Raw genomic sequence first — 21743 nt, 5'->3', positions numbered from 1 at the left:
ATCACAGGGAAGGACTTGTCCATACAGGTGTTAGAGTCGGTCTTAGACTGCGTCGGCGGCGAAGTGCCGGCAGTGCAAAGCGCAGTCACTGTAGACGCGAGTGTTCAGGCCTTGATGCCAGGGAATGGAGCACTTCTCCTCACACCCTAGAGAGCTGCATCCCAAATAAAAGGTCGGGGCCTGAAGACAGCCTACCTACTCCACTTGGGGATTGCCTGCCTGTTTACGCCTTTCTTGGATGATAGACGTGCGATCTGGATACTGAAAGCACTCTGGCAGGTACCAGCTAGCGGTGAGCTACGTACCTGCGTGTGTGGCTACAAAGCCTACATTCCAGCCCGTTTCAGACTAGTCCCATTCTCCCCACGGGGGTTAGTAAGGGTTTAGTCCCCTTACTGTTGTTTCCAGGCTGCCCTGTGAGTTCTGGATAGTTTTCCTTCTACTCAACTGTAACTAGAAATCTGGCGGGAGGAAAGAGCTACAGCCTGGGGTGAGACTGAAGAGATGCAAGGATGCCCAAGCCAATACTAAAGAACCTCGTGTGTCCGGAAAAGCGGGATGCTACATATGAGTCTAGAATAAAAGGAAGCCCAGAACCCTAGAGCATCCCCAACTCATACCCAAGGAAAGAGTGTGGAGCCAGGGAGCCTAGAGTGGATCGTCCCGGGTTTTCCCACACGACGAGATATAGTGGAAGGTGGTTGGTGGGACAACCCTGCAATCCCCAGCCGGACGGCCCACCCGCAGCCAGCCTCCTAGGCCCCGCCCCCGACGATAAGCCTGGAATGTCAAATATTTGCTCCAGGAACCCGGCGAAACCGTGAGGTAAAGCCCCTCCCATTCCGGAGCGCGCCTGCGTCAGTTTAGACTTTTCCGTAGGACACTCCCTTCAGACTAGTTCCTTCTAAATGCTACTCCCCACCCCTTGTCCTGGCTATTTAACGTCAAGGTCTACAACACCACAGCCAGCAGGGTTCAGTGGGGCAGGGCCCTGGCGTGCGTACACCGCTATACTGATGCTCCCGGGTCAGTCTCTACCCACAACCTCCCAGCAAGGCTTACTGCTTCGTTCAACTTGTAAAGCTCGCCTCCCGATTCTCAGGAAACCTTTGTGGAATACCTGGCTGTCCTGAGCCCACTGTGCCCGGGTTCCCACTAGGCGAAGCACAGTACTAATAGATTGGGTGGCTCCTTTCAATTCTGGTGCCCTCATCCGGCCATTCCCCATGGTAAAACTATACTAGACCCTCAAAGTCTTTGGTTTTTGTTTGTTTTATCACATTTGTGCTTGTGTGTAGGTGCGGACATTTCACAGCGCTTGTGTGGAGGTCAGAGGACAACCAGGATGAGCTGGCTTTCTCTCCTTCCACGAAATGGATCCTGGGCATGGGACTCAAGTAAGCCATCTTACCACAGCTGTTTTGTTCTTTGAGACCGATTCTCATGTACCCATGTCCTGGCTAAATAGCAAAGGCTGAGCTTGCCAATCGGATTTTCCTGCCTTCACCTCCCAAGTGCTTGGGAACCCAGACTGAAAGTGCCTCTGCACTCAAAAGTCAGAGGCTGCAAAGATCCAAGCTAGCCTCGCTATCCAAGTTCCAGGTCATAAATCAAGAAACAAAACCTGTAAGATTAGTAGCTAAGTGTGGGCTTGCAATCACCACACCCAAAAGGTTAAGACAGGAGTTCTAGGCTACCCCGAGCTACGTAAAATAACTAATTCTTAAAATTAGTTCTTTAGCAAGGAAGTGGTGGCTGCTCATGCCTTTAATCCTAAAGCTCAGGAGGTAGAGGCGGGCAGATCTCTGAGTTTGAGTCCAGCGTGGTCTACAGAATCAGTGACAGGACAGCCAGGGCTACTCAGAGAAACCCAGTCTCAAAAAAAAAAAAAAAAAAGCAAACAAAAATTGTTTATAGTTAAGTGTGGTAGTGTGAGCCTAAATCCCAGTACAGACAGGCAGGTCTCTGAGTTCAAGGCCAGCCTGGTCTAGTACAGCCCCAGGACAACCAGAGCTGTAGAGACCCTATCTCAAAACAAACAAATCAAATAGTGGTGGGTCCTAGATTACCTTATCATTCAATAAACAACTTTGCACTCCTTACCCCCCCAACTCCCCCCCCCCCCCCCCCCCCCCCCCGGTGAAGCCAATTATTTTTTAAAGAGGAGTCTTGGGGCTGGGTAGACGACTCAGTGGTTAGGAGCACTGGCTGTTTTCCCAGAGTACCTGTGTTCAATTCCCAACACCCGCATGGCAACTCACAACTGTCTGAGACTCCAGTCCCAGGGTACCCAACCCTCTCAGATAGACATACATGCAGGCAAAATACCAATGTACGTACTCTCAGATAGACATACATGCAGGCAAAATACCAATGTACGTACTCTCAGATAGACATACATGCAGGCAAAATACCAATGTACATACATACATACATACGTACATACATAAAAGAATCTCACTATTGTAGCCCTGGGCTACTCTGGAAGTCACTATTTAGACCAGTCTGGCTCAGACTCACAGAGATCTGCCTGCCTCTGACTCTCCAGTGCTGGGATTAAAGGTGTGTATCACCATATCTGACTGCTTGCTTCCTTCCTTTTCTCAAAATATATAATTTATTTTTATTTTATGTTCATTGATGTTTTGCCTGCATGTATGTTGGTGTGAGGGTATCTGAAGCCCTGTAACTGGAGTTACAGACAGCTGTGAGCTGCCATGTGGGTGCTGGGAATTGGACCTGAATCTTCGGAAAGAGCAGCCAATGCTCTTAACTGCTGAACTATCTCTCCAGCCCCCCTTTCTTTCTTTTTTCTTTTATTTTTTAATTTAATGTGTGTGTGTGTGTGTGTGTACTATGTGCATGCCTGGTGCTCACAGAGAGCAGGTGTCAGATCCCCTGGAACTGGAGTTACCCGTGACTGTGGGTCACTGGTGGGTGCTGAGAATTGAAAAAGGTCCCTCAGCAAGAGCACCAAGCGCTCTAAACTACTGAGCCATCCCTCTAGCTCCTGCTTCTGCTTTCTATGCCAGCACTGACAAGTTTCTTTGGACCAAGGACCCTTTCCTTTGGTGTCTTTTCCTTCCAACCCATCTCTGCTCTTCCTCGGCATTTTCGCCTCTCAAAGTACATGTAGGGATCCCCTGTGCAGTCAGATTTCTGTACTGATGAAGGTCCCAGCCAAAGTCAGTCCCCACTCCTCTGCTTTCTAGGGGGATTGATGAATCAATGAATGAATATCTGAATGGGAGATGGGTACCAAACAGAGGTAGTAAGTAAATGCTGTTCCAAAGTGCACTCTAGGAAGAAGGGAGCATGTTTCAAGCGAGTGCACGCAAATGTCCTCTCACACATGAGGGTGCATTTGGGGGGGGTGTTGGCACAACTTTTATGCTAACAGGAGTGGTGAGAAAGTGTGCTCTTCCCTCTCTTTTTGACCAGAAAAGATGCTGCGATAGAAGATGATTCTACCAGAGGATTTTTTTTTCCCCCTCAGCTTCTTCCAGCTAACCCTGGGTAACTAACTAACTAGAAACAGCCAGCCTACCCAAGTTTCTCATCTCTGTACCATTGCAAAATCATTTAATACCACCAGAGGGTGTGCTGACTCTGGCCTTAACCTTTCTGAGAGAAGCCAGGTAGTAGGTGATCGTGATGTGTTAGAGCATGCATCTCTCTGTGGGCAATAACCAGGACGGAGAGGAAATGCCTTGACACTGCCAGCCAAGCACTTCCCGCTGGCTTCAGAATCTCTGTGTGACTCCTGAGACACAAATTTAATCTATTAGCTGGCAAGCTCATACATATGTATAACCAACCCATCCTGCTTACCCGCATCCCTGCATCCACTCTTCCCCTCCTTCCAACAAATCCTATTCCACTTTCATGCCTTTTTTTTTAAATTAAATCACTGCTTAGTCAATTAGCTCTAGCTTCTTATTGGCTAACACTTACACATTAATTTAACCCATTCCTAATAATCTGTGTATCGCCATGTGGTTGTGGCTTCCTGGCTAAAGAGCTGGCGTCTGTCTCCAGCGAAGCTACATAGTGTCTCTCTGACTCTGCCTTTCTTTCTCCCAGCATTCAGCTTTGTTTTCCCCACCTCCCTAAGTTCTGCCCTATCATCAGGCCAAGCCAGCTTTTTTTTTAATTCATTAATGGTAATCATAGCACACAGAGGAAAATCTCACATCACCTCCCCTTTTCTGATTAAATTAAAAAGAAGGTTTTATCTTTAACAGTAAAATTAAATACAACAAAACAGTTATCAAGCAAAAATTAGTTATATAGTTTATCTTTTAACGTATCTAAGGAAAAGTATAACTATAAATTCTTCAACTCCATCAAAAACTCCAGAAGGATATAATATTACCTAAGTCATTAACGTATCTAAGGAAAAGTATAACTATAAATTCTTCAACTCCATCAAAAACTCCAGAAGGATATAATATTACCTAAGTCATTGTAAACAGCTTCCAAAACTCTAGAATTGACAGAGACATCTCCCTGCCTGGACAGTCACCCAAAGTCTTCTGTACCATAGGGGCATTCAACTTCAGCCTACAGGCATAGTATCCAGCAGATTTTTCCATGAAGCAGGAAACTTCAAAAACAGTTCTGCCTATATTGGCAGTCTGTCAGTCACTTTCTTTTGTATTCTGCAGAATGTTCTTTCATGAAGCAGGAACCCCAAAGAATTGTCTCACTTTTAGGCAAGTCCAACACTCATTTCTCTGTGGGTCCTACATGTCCAGTTAAGCAGTCTAGGCAAGAGCAGTTTCTTGCCCAAATGGCTATCTAACTCCATAAGGAGACTTTTTGATGCCTATTTTCCTCTCAAAGTAGCTTGTGCTGTTGGAGCAGATGTATCTCATTATCATGAAAAGCCCTAAGGTCTTAAACATTTAAATGCCATTTTCTGAAGGTCTCTGAAAGATTTGAAGAGTACCTAACTAACTGAAATATATATAAAACCTAACTAACATGACTACAATCTTGACTATTATAGATGATTATCTATTAACCTATATTTCTTAATTGTACATTACATTTTTAAATGAATTATACAATCACAATACCTTAATCAAGAGCAAAAATATACATATAAGAAGATTGACCTTAAATTTCTATCAATAAAGCAAGATCCATACCAATGCAAAGTATTCATATTTATATCATATCATCCTTTAAATGTAAACAAACATTTATAGACAATATTTGGGAATATGGGCGTAGTTCTGTCCAAACATCTTCCTGCTCTTTATTGGGCAAAGTAATTTTTGAAGGGTGTTCAAGAAAACCTTTCAGGGGGTCTTAGTCTATCAAACCACACCAGCCTGGTAGCAATCAACAGCTTCTCATCCTCTGTGGAAACAAGAGAAGAACCTCTTTTCCAAAGCAACATATCCTTAGACCCAAATTTGGATGTCATGATATCTTTATAATATACATGCTGGTTTAGGTTAGCAGCCCATACGATGAAATGCCTCTCTGTACTTAGCTCCTTCACAGTCAAAAAATTCAAAGATAACACAGTAATGTACATAATCCAGACTCACTGTGAATTTTCCATTTTTACTTGGCTTATTTTTCTTCACTCTTTTTAATCTATGACTATCTGTACTCTGTCTCTTTACTTTACCCCCCTTTAAAAAAGTCATTAACTTTATTTTTGACTTTCTATACTCTTTTTCTTCTCTCTTCCAAGCCTGTGTATTATTTATCCAACACTGTGACTCGTTTGGAGGCCTTTTATGTCTGAATCTGTCCTATTCTGTATCTGTAATTCTTTACTGTCCAGGAGTGCTTATTAAAATCTAAATGCTTTTTTAAAAACTTAAGCTACGGCATTACTAGGTTATATACATTAGTCCCTGCTTGCTCCACACAGTTTAGCATGGCAGAGCTGCTTGCCACCTCTGAGAGCCATGCACAGTGCCCCATCTCTAGGCACACAGCCAGTGCATGAGGTCAGCAAGCGAGGCATAGCATGTTGCTCACAAACCCATCCAAATGCTCAGTCTCCCAAAAGAGTCAGAAGTTGCCCTGGCAGCACAGCCCAGAGAGCCGGCATTTTAGAACGGGGTTGCTTTCTTATTGTTCTGCTACAGCTGAGTCAGGAAAACCTCTCATAAAGGAGCTATGGCACACTGTCAGCAAACAGCAAGAAGCTGTGTTAAACTCTGTATTTTTTGAGTCTAGAATTGGGCTCTCTTAGGTTCTTAAGTAGATTTTTATTTGCCATGTCAGCGACAATCTGTTGGAGGAAATGCTGCCTGTTAGTTCCTGGACACCCAGCCCCAAAATAACCACACAGAAACTGTATTAATTAAATCACTGCTTTGCTCATTAGTTCTAACTTCTAATTGGCTAACTCTTACATATTAATTTAACCCATTTCTAATAATCTGTGTATCTTCACGTGGCTGTGGCTTACTGGCTGAATTTCTGGTGTCTGTCTCCAGCAAGGTTACATGGGCATCTCTACGACTGTGCCTTTCTTTCTCCCAACACTCAGCTTAGTTTTACCTACCTACATAAGTTCTGCCCTATCAATAGCCATATTCATTACTGGTAATCACAGATTACAGAGGGAAATTCCACATCATAAAGAAAAAAAAAAACAGCCTACAAAACAATCCCAGGGAATCTAGACAACAGCCTTTTTGTTTTGGGGGTCACCAGCGTGGGCAGAGGTACGGAGCTATCCACTGGAACTTTAGTGACTCATGCTACATCACTGAAGACAATGACTTCCCCTGGACCAGGTGGGGACCCACGAGCCCCTCCCGCTATGACTGAGTGCTGAAAGAGTCCTGTCTTTTGAGGGCCCTATGCAAGCAGCTGTAGCTGTTGTAAGTTCATGAGGACCACAGCTACATCCATGTCCCTAAGTCAGTGTTTTGTAGCATTCCCCTCAACTCATGCTTCCTGCCTTTTCCTTGACGTTCCCTGAGCCTTAGGGGCAGGGGGACGGGTAGGATAGGTGTTCTGTGTATGACTAAGCACTCAGTGCTCACTTATTCCCAGAAACTTGACCAGCCATGATCCTAGACATAGATTGGGATTTTTTTATATACATTTTTTGTATTGTTTTGTGTGTGTTGATGTTTTGCCTGCATGCATATCTGTGCACCATGTGCTTACCTGGTACCCACAAAGGTCATAATAAGGCCTGAGTCACCTACAACTGGAGTTACAGGCAATTGTGAGCTGCCATGTGGGTGATGGGAATTGAGCCCAGGTCCCCTGGAAGAGCATCTGGTGCTCTTTACCACTGAGGGGTTTGTTGTTGTTTGGTTGATTGGTTGGTTTTTGTTAATTCCTGGCTGTTCTGGAACTTACTCTGTAGACAAACTCATAGAGATCTGCCTGCCTCTGCCTCCTGAGTGCTGGGATTAAAGGCCTGCGCCACCACCGCCTGGCACCAATGAGTTTTAAAGCTTACTTTTCAGACCCTCTGACTCTGTCCCACCTTGCACTCTGAACTCTTCTGCTGTAAATCTTTAGCTTTCTGGGCTGCTGGAGCTCCACCCCACCCTTTGTTGTCTTGGAAAATTACTTCAAGTAAAGCAACCTTCCTTGATGCCTAGGCCAGATTGGATGCTCTGTTCTGGGCCTTTGCCTTCTGTGTTCTGGATTGAATGGCTAATTGGGTTAGAGTTTGTCCCCTCAGTGACTCCGGGAAGGCTCTAGAAGCAGAGGAATAGTGGCCTGCAGAGTCTAAGGTTTAGGGAAAAGTGATTAGCGTCCAAATGGGCTCAGCTATGACCACTAAATGGCTTTGGAAGTCCTGGTTTTGGAAGCCCCATAATCCACTGGTCTCCATAGGAGATCTAGAAGCACAGGTCTGTGTGAGGAAGTGCTGAGATATGGAGGCTGTTGGCTGTATTCCCAACCCAAGGGAGAGAGCAAACCTAGACTGGCATCAGCTTCTGAGTTTTTTCCTACTTCCAGCCTTTCCCTAGAGTGTGCCTGCCCCCAAGAATACCCTCCTTCTTTCTCAGACCTATAGCTGACCTGCTTCACCTCTCAGTCCTTTTCCTCCTCTAGGGCAGACAGGAACCATAGAGCCGTCCCTGTAAGCTGTGGAGAAAGTACATTACTGATATATTTAGCACGTCAAGCATCTGTCATGTGCTAGAAGCAGGGCAGGCAAATACTTTGGTCTTGCAGTGACTATGGCCCAGTGGGAGCCAGGCAAGGGTGCTTCAGGTGCAGCAGATCTTTCTTGTCTGAAGCCTAAGTGGGGAGTGCAGGGTGTTGTCACTGCAGCAAGATCAGCGGTCTCCTAGGATCCTGTTCTAGCATGGAAGTCAGAGGTTGAGATGAGAAGGCAAGATTAACTGGGAAGATTTAGAGCCCGGACTACCGTTCAAGGTCTTCACTCACTGGGAATGGGAGACACCACAGGCAGGTGTGAGTTAGAGGTACCTGACTTCATGGTTCATGGTGTCCACCTAGCATATGAACATTCCTCCAGAATAAGGGCACACATTGGAACCCCAGCATGACGCTGTTGTGGTGGTGAGGGTAGTATGACTTCACAAGAATGAGCTGGAAAGATTGGCTGACTACCTAGGCTGTAGGTTAGAGAAGCTGGGAGGTGGGTCTGGGGAGTGGTCCAGCAGACAATAGCTGTCGTTTTTGCGGAAGACCCAAGTTTGCTTCCCAGCATCCATTATGGGTAGCTTGCAACTGCCGATCCTATTGTTGTGGGATATTTTACTGGTGGCTTTTTTTTTTTTTTGAGGGGGGAAATGTTAGCATTTAATTGGCCTCCCTGAATGACTTCAAGCCACCAGAACACAGGCACCTCCAACACCCTTTATCTTCTCTTTAGCTCTTCTGCTGAAAAATTTGGCTTTCACAACAGGCTGCTTAGGGAGCTTTCCGTTCCCCAGAGCTGTGTAGTAGCCCGACCGCACGATGTCAATGATAGGAGCGACTCCAGTCTGTTAACCCGGGTCTGCTCAGTGACCAGCGTCCACAGTTTATCCAGGTTGACAGTCGGGCAGAAGCTCTGGTTCCTCTTTAAGTGGTAATGCCTCATACCAACTTTCCCGAAGTAACCTGGATGATATTTGTCGAAGTTGATTCTGTGACGATGCATGCCTATAGCTTTCCCGTGTCCTCCTGGATGCTTGCGATGTTTACTGATGCGACCTTGGCTGTGGCTCACGTGGCCCCGGAGTTTTCGGGTATTCCTCAGTCTGGATGGCATGGCAGTGGCAAAAGGAAAGAGGGAGGAACCCGCGAAGTATCGGGAGGTAGCAAGTGTGGGGGCGGTCTACTATTGGCTTTTTGAGGGGCCCACCACAACGCTCCCAAATAAATCACACGAAGGCTTAGTATTACTTATGAATGCCCGGCCTTAGCGTGGCTTGTTTCTTGCCTATTTTTCTTAACTTAATTAACCTATTTACCTTTTGCCTCTGGGCTTTTTCCCTGTTTTTGTATATCTGTACATGAATGTGATAAAATGATGCCACACTAGGTCAGAATGGGGTATAATAAAGGGTTCTTTATTTAGGGACAGATTCACAGATCTACAGTCTTCTGCATGAGCAGGGAGCAGGAACCGAATTCAGCAGCCAAAGAGAGCTTGAAGAAGTTCCCCCAGAACCTCCCTCTTTTGTTTAAATAAGAGAGTTCCAAACCCAATACAAAACTCTATATAATAAGAACAGATATCAAGTGTAAAAATTAAAATTACAACCAGCATAAATAATATTAAGCAAGAAACATATGCTAAATGTTTCCATAATATTCTATTCTAAGGAGTCTAAGTCTTTTTTATTAGAAATGGATTCATTAAGTCATGAGAGGAAAGTAACTACAACTATCTAGTCTTCAACCCCATTGAAGACCTGAGAAGGGAGATAATGTCACTTGAGTAGACAGGAAGTACAATAAAGCAACTTTCAAAATGTGCAATAAATGACAGAGACAACTGGCTACCTGGGCAATCACTCAAAGTCTCATTTGCAGTGTTTTGCAACCAGTTTTGGCTAAAGCCTAGGGTAAATGAAGACCATTTTCAAAGGCAGGAAAAATTTCAAAACTCTGACGTGGCAAGGTTTGGCTGTCTTTTTTCTTATATCCTGCTTGTCTAGTCTGGACACTGTGCATTTTGTCAGTGGTTGAAGCATGGGTAGTTCTTTGCCCAAAAGCCAGTTTTGCCAAGAAGAAAATAAACTCCCAAGTTGAGTGTCTTCGGTGCTCAACATTCTCTTGGGAATAGATCAGTGCTGTCAGGAGGAATCATGACTCACATCAACAGAACCCTAAGTTATTTAAATGTCATATTCTATAGTTCTTTGAAGTGGTTGGAGGTTACCTATCTGTGGAATATTATCTCTATGTATCTAAAAGAACCCGATTAGTCTAACTATAACATACATGGATGACTATTGACCTATAATTATTAATACCTATATAGCTTTAAGACTAAGATTTTACCTTAGAATATTAGACAATCCTTAAACAACTGTGCAACAAATAAGGACAATGACCTTAAAATATAAACAATGTATAAATATCTTGATTAGATGTAGAAATGTATAGTGCAATATGATAAATATATCTTAAAATTGTATCAATATACAAAATGTCTTAAGTAGAAGTAGAAACATGCATACACACAATATGACAAAATAACTTTGCATAGGTGTAAACAGAAATAGGAGCATATTCAATATAACAAATATAATTTGAATTTGTATCAATATACAAGAGTCTATACCAATGTAAATTGTCTATAAATAATAGCTCACAATTATTCACTTTATATTCACTATTATTATCAGTGTAAGTTCATATTAATCTACATATTATCCTATTCAATTTCTTTTTTTCCAGATATAATCAACCCCTAATTGATGTCCCTAACCCTAAGGACAAACTTTGTTGGGAGAGGGGACGACATCATCTTTTAGAATTACTTCAGCAGTCATGCGGGTGATGTTCTTTCTATGGGTCCTGTAAAGCTAAAATGATAGTTAAGTTTCAAGATCATTGTCTGGTGTAATTGCAAATAGTCTATGAGTAGTTGGTAGGGTTTTTCTGAAGTTCTCATTTGAAGCTCTGGCCAGAAAATTTTAAGAAGGTGCACCATTTTTATTTAGACAGAAAGGGGAGGTGATGTGGGATTCCCCTCTGTATACTGTGAATATGTTTAATTACCATCTCCATATATATATATATATATATATATATATATATATATATAGAGAGAGAGAGAGAGAGAGAGAGAGAGAGAGAGTAGGCAGAGTCAAAGAGATGGCATGTAACTGCCAAAGAAGAGATGCCCACTGGAACTTTACTGGTAAACCATGAGCCTTGTGGTAAAGTATAAAATGATAGAATTAGGTTGATTTAAAATATAAGAGTTAGTTAATAAGAATCCCAAGCTAAGGTCTGGAGAGATGGCTCGGTGGTTAAGAGCATTACCTGCTCTTCCAAAGGTCTTGAGTTCAATTCCTGGCAACCACATGGTGGCTCACAACCATCTGTAATGAGGTCTGGTGTCCTCTTCTGGCCTGCAGACATACACACAGACAGAATATTGTATACATAATAAATAAATAAATATTTTAAAAAATTAAATGTAAAAAAAAAGAATCCCAAGCTAATAGGCCAAGCAATGTTTTAATTATTATAGTTTTCTGTGTGATTATTTTGAGTCTGGGCAGCTGGGAATGAGATAGGATAGATAATAGTGTATTTGCCTTAATTTGTCAAATGTAAGTGGACTAAATATTGTGACTATAATTCTTGCTTAATAACTGCTTTCTATATGTAATTTTACTATGTTAAAGTTAAAACCTTCCTTTTTATTTGGACAGAAAAGGGGAAATAGTGTGGGAAGTCCTTCTGTATATGTGTTGCTTTTATTGGTTAATGAATTAAGAAGCTCCTTGGGCCTATGACAGGGAAGAATAGAGCAAGGTGGGAATTCCAAACAGATACAGGAGAAAAGAAAGTGGAGTCAGGGAGATGCCATGTGGCTTCCAAAGGAGACAGAGGCCTCAAAACCTTACCAGTAAACCACAAGCCTCATGGTAAAATATAAAAAAATAATAGAAATGGATTAATTTAGAATGTAAGAGTTAGTTAATAAGAATCCTGAGCTAATAGGCCAAGCAGTGTTTTAATTAATACAGTTTCTGTGTGATTATTTTGGGCCTAGGTGGCCGGGAAACAAACAAGCAGTCTTTGCCACGCATCTTTCTCCATGGTTCGCTGTGTAGCTGGGTGGCTGGTCCCCATGTCTTCTTCTTGTTCTCTTGTTGCTCCTCCTTCTCTCTCTCTGCCTGCTAACCCCACCTATCCTTGCTCCTGCCTCTCTATGGGACATTAGTCTCTTTATTAAGACCATCAGTTGTTTTAGACAGGAAAAGTAACACAGCTTCACAGAGTTAAACAAATGCAGCGTAAATAAAAGTCACACACCTGAAATTTATATTCCCTAACAGCCCGTAACTCATCTTCAGGGAAATCAATGCCTCTGGCCTCCAAAAGCACCTGTATTAATGGACACATATACCCCCCATGTAATTTAAAATAATAAAAAAAGATGGAAGTGGTGGTGCATGCATTTAATCCCAGCACTGGGGAGGCAAAGGCAGGTGGATCTCTGTGAACTTGAGGCCAGCCAGCTACTACTATATAAAGAAACCATGTCTTATAAAACCACAAAACCATACACAGACATGCACACTATACATATGTATAGCATATATACATAAAATCTATAAAACATTATAATAGTTACATATTGTGTATATATAGGTGTTGTTTCTGTTGTTTCTCTATTCTGTCAGCCAGCTCCCAAATAACCACACAGAGACTTATTAATTATAAATAATTGACTAATAGCTTAAGCTTGTTACTAACTAGTTCTTTTTTTTTTTTTGGTTTTTCAAGACAGGGTTTCTCTGTGCAGTCCTGGCTGTCCTGGAACTCTCTCTGTAGACCAGGTTGGCCTCCATCTTCCTGCCTCTGTCTCCCAAGTGCTGGGATTAGAGGCATGTGCCACCACCTCCCAGCAAGCTCTTATATCTTAAATAACCCCCTATATTTTTTATCTGCACTCTTATCATGTGGCGGTGCCTTTTTTCAGCACGGCACATTCATCTCCTGCTTCCTCTGTGTCTGGCTGGCCACTCCCCTTGACTCTGCCCTTCTTTTTCCCAGCATGCTCTTAGTTTGGTTGTCCTGCCTAACCTCTTTTTGCCTAGACATCAGTCATTAGCTCTTTATTAATCCAACCAGAAGGCATCTTGGCAAGGACACATCTTTACAGTGTACAAAAAGATTATTTCACAACATATATGTTCTATATTTACATATAAGTAAATACATACAGTAATATATAATATCGCATGTGATATTATATCATATACCATATATTAGAATATATGATATGATGTATAATTTTATATTATAATATAAATATATTAAATGTAAATAATATATTTAATATATATACCAAAATAAATCATAAAAAATGAAGCAGGTAGTCACCCAGAGTTCAGGATAGTCTCAAGTCTGTAGATAAGAACTGAAGAGATGGCAGGGCCACTGTGAAAGGAGGGAATCATTGGTCCTGGTTGCCTATGCTATCCCAGCTTGGTTTGTGGAAGCAGAAGAACAGTCAGATAGAGGGCACCCTGTGCAGACACAAGCTCCAAAAAAATGACTATGAGACTTATTATGAATTCTGAAATCTCAGCCTATAGCTTAGGCTTCTTCCACTAGCTTGTGACTCTTTTTTTTTAAGTAAATTTTATTAAATTATAAAAGTTTCCATTTCCGCCCCCCCTCCCAACACTCTCCCACTCCCCCCACTCCCCCTCCTCCTCCCTCTTCGTCCCCCAGGGCAGTCAGGGTTTCCTGCCCTGTGGGAAGTTCCAGTTCCTTCCCCCTCCCTCCAGGTCCAGGAAGGTGAGTGTCCAAACAGACTGGATCCCCAAAATCCAGTATATGTAGAGGAAACAGGTCCCAGTGTCATAGTCAATAGCTTTTCAGAAAGACTTCGGGCCAGCCACAGTCAGAGAATCCGGCCAAATTCCGAGAATCTGGTTAGATCACGTCCTCGTTCAGTCCCAGTCCAACTGGCCTTGGTAAACTCTCATCAGATCCGTTCCCTTGTATCAGTGGGTGATAGCATCCCTCGCAGTACTGATTTCGTTTTTCATGTTCTTCCTCCTTCTGCTCCTCATTTGGACCTCGGGGGCTCAGTCCGGTGCTCCAATGTGGGTCTCCGACTGTATCGCCGTCCTTCGCCAGATGAAGGATCACTCCGAAGGCCCTCTGGATCTAGCTTGTGACTCTTTTTATCTCTCTTCCATCTTGTACCTCCTGTTTCATCTCTGTGTTCTCCGGCATCTCTCCTGCATACCTACATCCATCTCTTCTCCTCTCTCTGTGCCCAGAAGCCCTGGTCATTCGGCTATTTATTTACCTATTTATTTACCTATTTGCCTATTTATTTATTTTGGTTTTTCTGTAGATCTCTGAAGTGTTTGAAGACCATCTACCTATTTAAAAACATGTCTCTGATTGACATTGAAAATATACATAAGTTCGATTGTTACAGACGACTAACTACTAACCTATATTTCTTTATTATCCTAAATAGATTTCAAGGACTAGAACTTTACATTACATTTTTAAATGAGCTATATAGGTACACTACCTTAAATAAGAAATAAAAGACATATAATATAGTATAACAAAAATAGCCTCAAATTTGTATCAACTTATAAAAAAAACTCTCTTTTTTTTTGAGACAAGGTTTCTCTGTGTAACAGTCCTTGCTGTCCCAGAACTAGCTTTTGTAGACCAGAGCTGGCCTCAAACTCATGGAGATCTGCCTGCCTCTGCCTCCCAAGTACTGGGATTAAAGTCATGTTCCATCACCACCCAGCTACAAAAGTATCTTAAACCAGAGTAGAAACATATATAGCGTATGTTCTAACAAAAGTAACCATAAATTTGTATCAATATACAAAAATCGATACCAATGTAAAATATTTGAGATTGATAGTTGTTTTTTTGGTTTAAAGTAGATTCAACAATCTGCTCTTTTTTTTCATTTTTTTAATATTTATTTATTATGTATATAATATTCTGTGTGTGCCTGCAGGCCAGAAGAGGGCACCAGACCTCATTAGAGATGACTGTGAGCCGCCATGTGGTTGCTGGGAATTGAACTCAGGACCCTTGGAAGAGCAGGCAATGCTCTTAACCGCTGAGCCATCTCTCCAGCCCAACAATCTGCTCTTTTATCCTATCATTTCTAGCCTTGCAGAAAGAAATCTCTTTTCAGAAAGAGATCCTTGCTTAGTTTCCTCCATGACCACGACCAATAACAACTTGTAGCCAACCCCTAAATGATGATAAACATCCATAACTCACCTAATAACCAAAAACATTTACCCCACCTTTTGGAAATATGGGCATTGTGTTCTTAAAATTACTTCCTGTTGTCTGGGGGTGATGGAAACCCTAGGGGACTCTGAGAAAATTAAGATAATGTCAAGTCCTGGGAGAGCTAGCTGTTGTCCAGTCTTGGTGTAATGGGAAAGTGTAAGGCTTATCTGAAGTTCTGGCTGGATAGTCTGTGAGGCTGGGTCATCTCGGCCAGCAGCCTTGAAGCTGTTCTGGATGCAGAACTCTGAGGAAACTGTAACAGAGGGACTCTGAGAGGCTTATTACCTGGGTGTCCGATCCCCTTGCTCTGAAACACACAAACTTTCAAGGGTAATGTACATATCTGTATTAATGCAAGTATGACCATTTTACATAAGCCAGCCGAGGATGATGTTGGCTTTCTTCCTTTGTTTAAATTGATTTTTATTGAGTTTTACATTTTTCTCTGCTCCCCTCCCTGCCTCTCCCCTCCCCCCAGGATGACATTTTATTTTTATTTTTTAAAGATTTATTTATTTATTATGTATACAATGGTCTGCATGCATGTGTTCCTGCAGACAGAAGTTGGCACCAGACCTTTTTCCCGGTGGTTGTGAGCCACCATATGGTTGCTAGGAATTGAACTCAGGACCTCTGGAAAAATAGTCAGTGCTCTTAACCTCTGAGCCATCTCTCCAGCCCCTAGTAACCATGATTTTCAGGCAGTCTCCCTGATCAAACCTGATTCTCTTTAACCTTGAATGAATCCACAGGCTTTATTTCCCCAAAGAAACAAAAGCATAAAGTCTTCCCCAACTCAATACATTTTTTGAATTCCATTTTAAAGTTAAGGCATTCCTAAAGTAGTTGGCTGACTTAATTCAGCAGTCCCTCTACAATCCTGGGCCTCTTCTCAGCAGCTCCCATTCACTCATCAGCATTCAAAACATTCAAAGTCAACAAGACACCATCTTTACGGGGCTTATTCTTTTAATTATATTTTTTATATTATGTTATTATATTATTATATTCTCTCTTTAAAGACTTTATCTTATTAGTTATAAACTATTTTTTTCTGACTCTCTTTACCTAGTTCCTTTTTTTTTTTTTTTTAAGCTTACACACATTTTTAAAAACCTATTTAGAGTTTTCTTCCTCCCATCTGGATCTGTCTTCACTGAGCACCTGCTGCCTTCTCTGTCCACAGGAGACAAATCTTAAACTGTAACGTCATCTGTCGCAAGGCTCGGTTTAGCCTATGGTGCTGGTTGGTGTGTGCTGCTGGCGGCTGGCTCCAGCCTGCAGCCCACAGGCAGTAACAGGAAGTGGTGCTGGCTCCAGCCTGCAGCCCACAGGCAGTAACAGGAAGTGGTGCTGGCTCCAGCCTGCAGCCCACAGGCAGTAACAGGAAGTGGTGGCTGGCTCCAGCCTGCAGCCCACAGGCAGTAACAGGAAGTGGTGCTTCTGTATGCTGAGCTGGTCTGCCTCAGAGACTGCAGACTAGAACGTCACATCCGGCTCCTTGTCTAGGCTTTTCTTAGCTTTCTGAGGCCCTGTGTTTGGATGTTTGAGCCTGACGTTGGGCACCATATATAGATGGGTTTTTCTTTGGGCCTCCAGCTCACAAAAAAATGACATGGAGACTTATTATTAATTATGAAAGCTCAGCTTATGTTTTACCTCGTGGATTTTTACCTCTCTTCCATCTTGCACTTCCTGTTTCCTTTTCGTATTCTCTGGCATCTCTCCTCCATGCCTAGATCCATCTCTTTTCTCTCTCTCTTTCTCTTTCTGACTGGAAGTACTGCCTACGTCTTCCTGCCTAGCTACTGGCCATTTAGCTCTTTGTGAAACCAGAAGGTGCCTTGGCAAAGACACATCTTCACAGTGCACAGAAAGATCATTCCATAACAACCCTGAATGTCTTAGTTACTTTTCTACTGTTGTTAAGAAACACCATGACCAAAAGAAACTTGATGAGAAGGGGGATTATTTGGTTTATACAGTCTAAATCACAGTCCGCTGAGGGAAGCCACGGCAGGAGCTTGGTTGGCAGGAGGTGATGCAGAGACCACGGAGGAATGCTGCCTACTGATTTGTTCTTCATGCTCAGCCTTCTTAAAGAACCCAGAACCACTAACCTAGGGCTGTTCCCAATCACAACGAGCTGGGCTCTTGCCTATCAGTTACTGAGGAAATCCTGTACAATCTTACCTGCTTACAGCTGGACCATCTTCTTTTTCCTCCTCCTCATCCTCCTTTTTGTTGTTCTTTGTTTTGTTGTTGTTGTTGTTTTGTTTGTTTGAGGTAGGGTTTCTCTGTGTAGCCCTGACTGTCCTGAATCTCGCTCTGTAGACCAGGCTGGCCTTGAACTCACAGAGATTTACCTGCCTCTGTCTCTTGAATTCTGGGATTAAAGGCTTGCACCACATTGCCCAGCTTATAGCCAGATCTTATGGTGGCATTTGTTTGTTTTTAAAGATTTATTTGTTTATTATTATTATTATTGTTTTAAAAGATTTTCTTATTTATTATGAATACAGTGTTCTGCCTGCATGTGTGCTTGCACACCAGAAGAGGGCACCAGATCTCATTCAGGTGGTGGTGAGCCACCATGTGGTTGCTGGGAATTGAACTCAGGATGCCTGGAAGAGTAGCCAGTGCTCTTAACCTCTGAGCCATCTCTCCAATCCCTTATGGAGGTATTTTTTTCAATTGAAGTTCCCTCTTCTCAGATGACTTTTGATTATGCCAAGTTGACATGAAACTAGCTAAGACACTGATTTTTTTTTTTTTTCGAAGACAGGGTTTCTCTGTGGCTTTGGAGCTGTCTTGGAACTAGCCCTTGTAGACCAGGCTGGCCTTGAACTCACAAAGATCTACCTGCCTCTGCCTCCCGAGTGCTGGGATTAAAGGCGTGTGCCACCAACACCCTGCGAGCCTTTGTTTTAAAAGGGGGTGGAGGCTCATCTTCTGACTCTTGTTTGAGAAGGGTTGTTACTAACAAGCTTTTGTCATCCTTTCCTCGGTAATCCTGACTCTTAACTCTTTCAGGGTTTGTGGCAGTGGGACACCTAAGCCTCAGTTGACAACAGTGACACTCTTCCAGGGGCCCAAACAGCTAGTTTGGCAAGATGTTCGTATGAGTCAATGTCTTTTAGTATCTCCCTTCCACCTCTTGGCTCTGGACTTTCCACTGTCCCTAACCTTGGCCTAATGTCTCTATGATCTTCTACTGGGCCTTCACCAAATCAGTCTGTAGCAATCCTCTGCTGGTGCCAGAGGTTGAAGTGGGGGAAGTGGGGCTTAAAATGTCCTGTTTTCTGGGGCAAGAATAATGGCTCAATTGTTATGAGCACTTGTTGCTCTTGCGGAGGACTGTGGCTGGATTTCCAGCACCCATATGGTGCCTCATAGCCACCTGTAACTCTATTCCAGGCAAACTCTATTTGATAAGACTTTTCTTCAAGCTCCAGGCATGCATGTAATGTGCGTACATACATGCGGGCAAAAATACTCATGCGCATAAAATGAAACAGATCTTTAAAAAAAAACTTCCCATTTTGCTATAAAAAACTAACTTTAACAACTTTAACACGGGTCAGATGTTTACCAAGAAGAGGGAAGAAGAGGTGAAGGGTGGGACAGAAATCTTGGGACTAAGCAGTGTCCCAAGGGTGCAACTGGCCTTCAGAAGGAAGTGTGTAGAGGTCATTTCTCAAATGTCCTGGTTAACCCTACTCCACAGAGCTGGCTTATTACCAGTGTTGAGCCTCTGCCCGGGCTGCCTCTGCCTCGGGCCCCAGCTCCTGGCTCAAATCTTGCACCCTTCATGAGCCCCAGGTTTGCATGGATAGGGGGTGAAGTGACAACGCAAGCCCCAGAGCCCTTAGAGTTTCGGATTAAAACCACTTCCAACTCTACTCCACGTGCCGCACTTAGAATCGACGGACAGACCCTTCCTTTGGAAAAGGCGGATCGGATCGTTTGGAGCAGGTTGATCTAGCTTCTCCCGGACCTGTTTCTTGGGTCCCACCTGTATTTCTACCCAGAAGGCAGACAGTCGAAGTTCTCCGGGCATGGGCGGCCGAAACGAGACGCCCTGAGGATGCCAGGGTGAAGGCTGTACAAAGGTCCTGGTCAGCTGCTGGTCACCTGAGTTTCAAGAATGAACGGACTACCTAGGACTCACTTCCTCTTTCCTTGCTTTAAGAGAGGTCCCTCAGTCACAGTAAATGATGGAGCTCTTTTGACTCGATTTGTTTTCGGTCCTTCGAGGTAGGAGTAGGGAATGAGGACTACCTGAGTGGACTTCGAGTACCAAGGACGGTGTTGGAGACACCGTGAGGTGGGGGTCCCTGATGGTAGGACGATAGCTGGGAGCCTGGCGGCGCCCGTCTGCCGATCGATGCGTTCGGCGCGCAGCACAGTCTAGCAGCAAGGCCAGGGGTGGGCAAGGACTCGTGGTGAGCTTGAGTGGGAGGGACGCTCGTGGAGGAGAGTTCCAATTGGTAGTGTCTTGGCAAGAGGCGGGTCCTAATTGGCTGGTGGCTGGGAGCGGTGGGGTTAAGCGCGACGTTGCCCGGCCTAGGCACGATCCCCAATCATTAAAGCAGCCCCTTGGATCTGCTGCCAGTCTCGCGCCATGGATCGCCACCTCCTCACTTGTCGCGCGACCCAGCTCCAGAGTGGCCTCCTGGTCCCCCTGCTTCTGCTAATGATGTTGGCAGATCTGGCTCTCCCGGCCCAGCGTCACCCCCCGGTGGTTCTGGGTGAGACTGGCGTGCGGTGGGATGGTGGGTGGGTACTGCAGGATTCAGTGCAGCCAGGGTCGGCAGGGCCGACTTCCCCGTGCTTTAAGCACCATACCCAGAGTGTTTTGACTCTTAAACTAGGTCGGGTGGGTTAACTCACCTTCCTCCATACTGGACATGGGTGTGGTCAACCACCCTCTAAAAGATGAGAGCAAAGGGAAGGGATACTGTTCGATTTCCCACTCCACCTACCTGCATCAACCCCAAACCTTGCCTCACCATGTCCCCATTTCTTAGCTGTAAAGACTGAGGCAGCTCGACCCTACCCCAGAGGGCTTCCAAGTAGTCTCAGAATTGGTCTGAGTCTGTCTAGAAGGTATCGGCCTTCTGTGTTTTGCAGGGCATGGGTAGTAGCAAGTTCTATCTTTGCTGACTACCAACATCATTTCCCTTTGCTTTCAACTTAGGAAATGCGTGACATTGACTTTTGGGGAACAGGACTAAGGGAGATAGGATGGCTAAGGCAAGGAAAGACAGAGGAAATGGTCGGGACGATAGCCATGAACAGGTGTTAGCAGTCAGAGAGCATGCTCTACTTCCCCCCCCCCCCCCCATAAGCCCTGGTTATTCCAGGCTGTGTTGAGGCCAGTGACGCTGCCTGCGGATTCACTCTTTGGTCTTAGACCTGGCAGCTGAGCAAGAATCAACAGTGTTTTCTTGAGTTAATAGGCCAGAATAAAATCTTTGGGAGTCTTCTATTTACCTTGGCTCTCGTCTTGAGCTAGTGTTTCGGTGGCTAGCCACCGAACAGAGACCTGCTGGAGCGTATGTTACTTACTTACTCAGCTGGAGTGTGCATTCCTGTGCTCTTTCTCCTGGGACTGTTTGTTTGTTTGTTTTGTCTTTTCAAGACAGGGTTTCTCTGGGTAGCAGCTCTGACTTTTCGGGAACTCACTTTGCAGACCAGGCTGGCCTCAAACTCACAGAGGTTCACCTGCCCCTGCCCGCCCCCACCCCCAAGTGCTGGGATTAAAGGCGTGTAGGCATGTGTCACCATGCCTGACTGCAGGGAATGTTTTAATAGGGATACTGCAGATCATAGAAGGATAGTGTTGACTGGCAAAATGGTCCTGGGAAACCTCAGTAGGCATTGTAATGCTAGGCATGGCAGCACACACTAATCCCAGCACTCAGGAGGCGGAGGCATTCATATCTCTTAGCCAAGTATAGCCTGATCTGCAATGCAAGTTCCCAGGACTGCCAGCGCTACACAGTGGAACCTGTCAACCACAAGAAGTAAGCATTCTAGGTCAGGAAATGGTTGGGGGATTCTGGACCTAGGTTCACACCTGAACCTGGATGGTTCTCGGGGATTAGGTCTGTGAGCGTAAGCACAGACTCTGAGAGTCAGCTTGGGTGAGTGAATGCCAGGGAGGCCCTTCTGGAGTATGCTGGAACTAGGTGTGCTTGGAAGATGGTTCCAGGCTGGTTGGAATGGAATTAGGGGGGAAGCGGGAGGCATGCATGGTGTAGAGCTCGTGACTTACGGGGTCATCTGGACTTTACCCT

General features: G+C 44.1%; 1 protein-coding gene and 1 pseudogene across 5 annotated transcripts in view; one reads left to right on the top strand and one right to left on the bottom strand.

The window, feature by feature from the left end:
• Positions 1–277: 277 nt before the first annotated feature.
• The window catches only part of Pla2g15 (phospholipase A2 group XV), a 38767-nt gene continuing 17301 nt past the window's right edge, over positions 278–21743 (top strand). For 2 of the 5 annotated variants that reach the window (XM_085681645.2, XM_048437037.3), the window contains exon 1: positions 19967–20192. In XM_085681645.2, the coding sequence (XP_085537771.1) occupies positions 20066–20192 (127 nt within the window). In that variant the 5' untranslated portion in view covers positions 19967–20065. Of the gene's footprint in view, positions 293–920; positions 1027–1298; positions 1398–19963; positions 20193–21743 lie in introns of those variants that run through there. The other 3 variants (XM_087900222.1, XM_087900223.1, XM_048437040.3) reach the window with 3 other exon arrangements.
• On the bottom strand, positions 8796–9226 carry LOC125402362 (large ribosomal subunit protein uL15 pseudogene; annotated as a pseudogene).

The sequence above is a fragment of the Myodes glareolus genome, chromosome 22, assembly GCF_982192425.1.
Source record: "Myodes glareolus chromosome 22, mMyoGla1.1, whole genome shotgun sequence".
Lineage (NCBI taxonomy): Eukaryota > Metazoa > Chordata > Mammalia > Rodentia > Cricetidae > Myodes > Myodes glareolus.
Note: the sequence above shows the minus strand (reverse complement) of the source record. Positions and strands in the feature narration are given on the sequence as shown.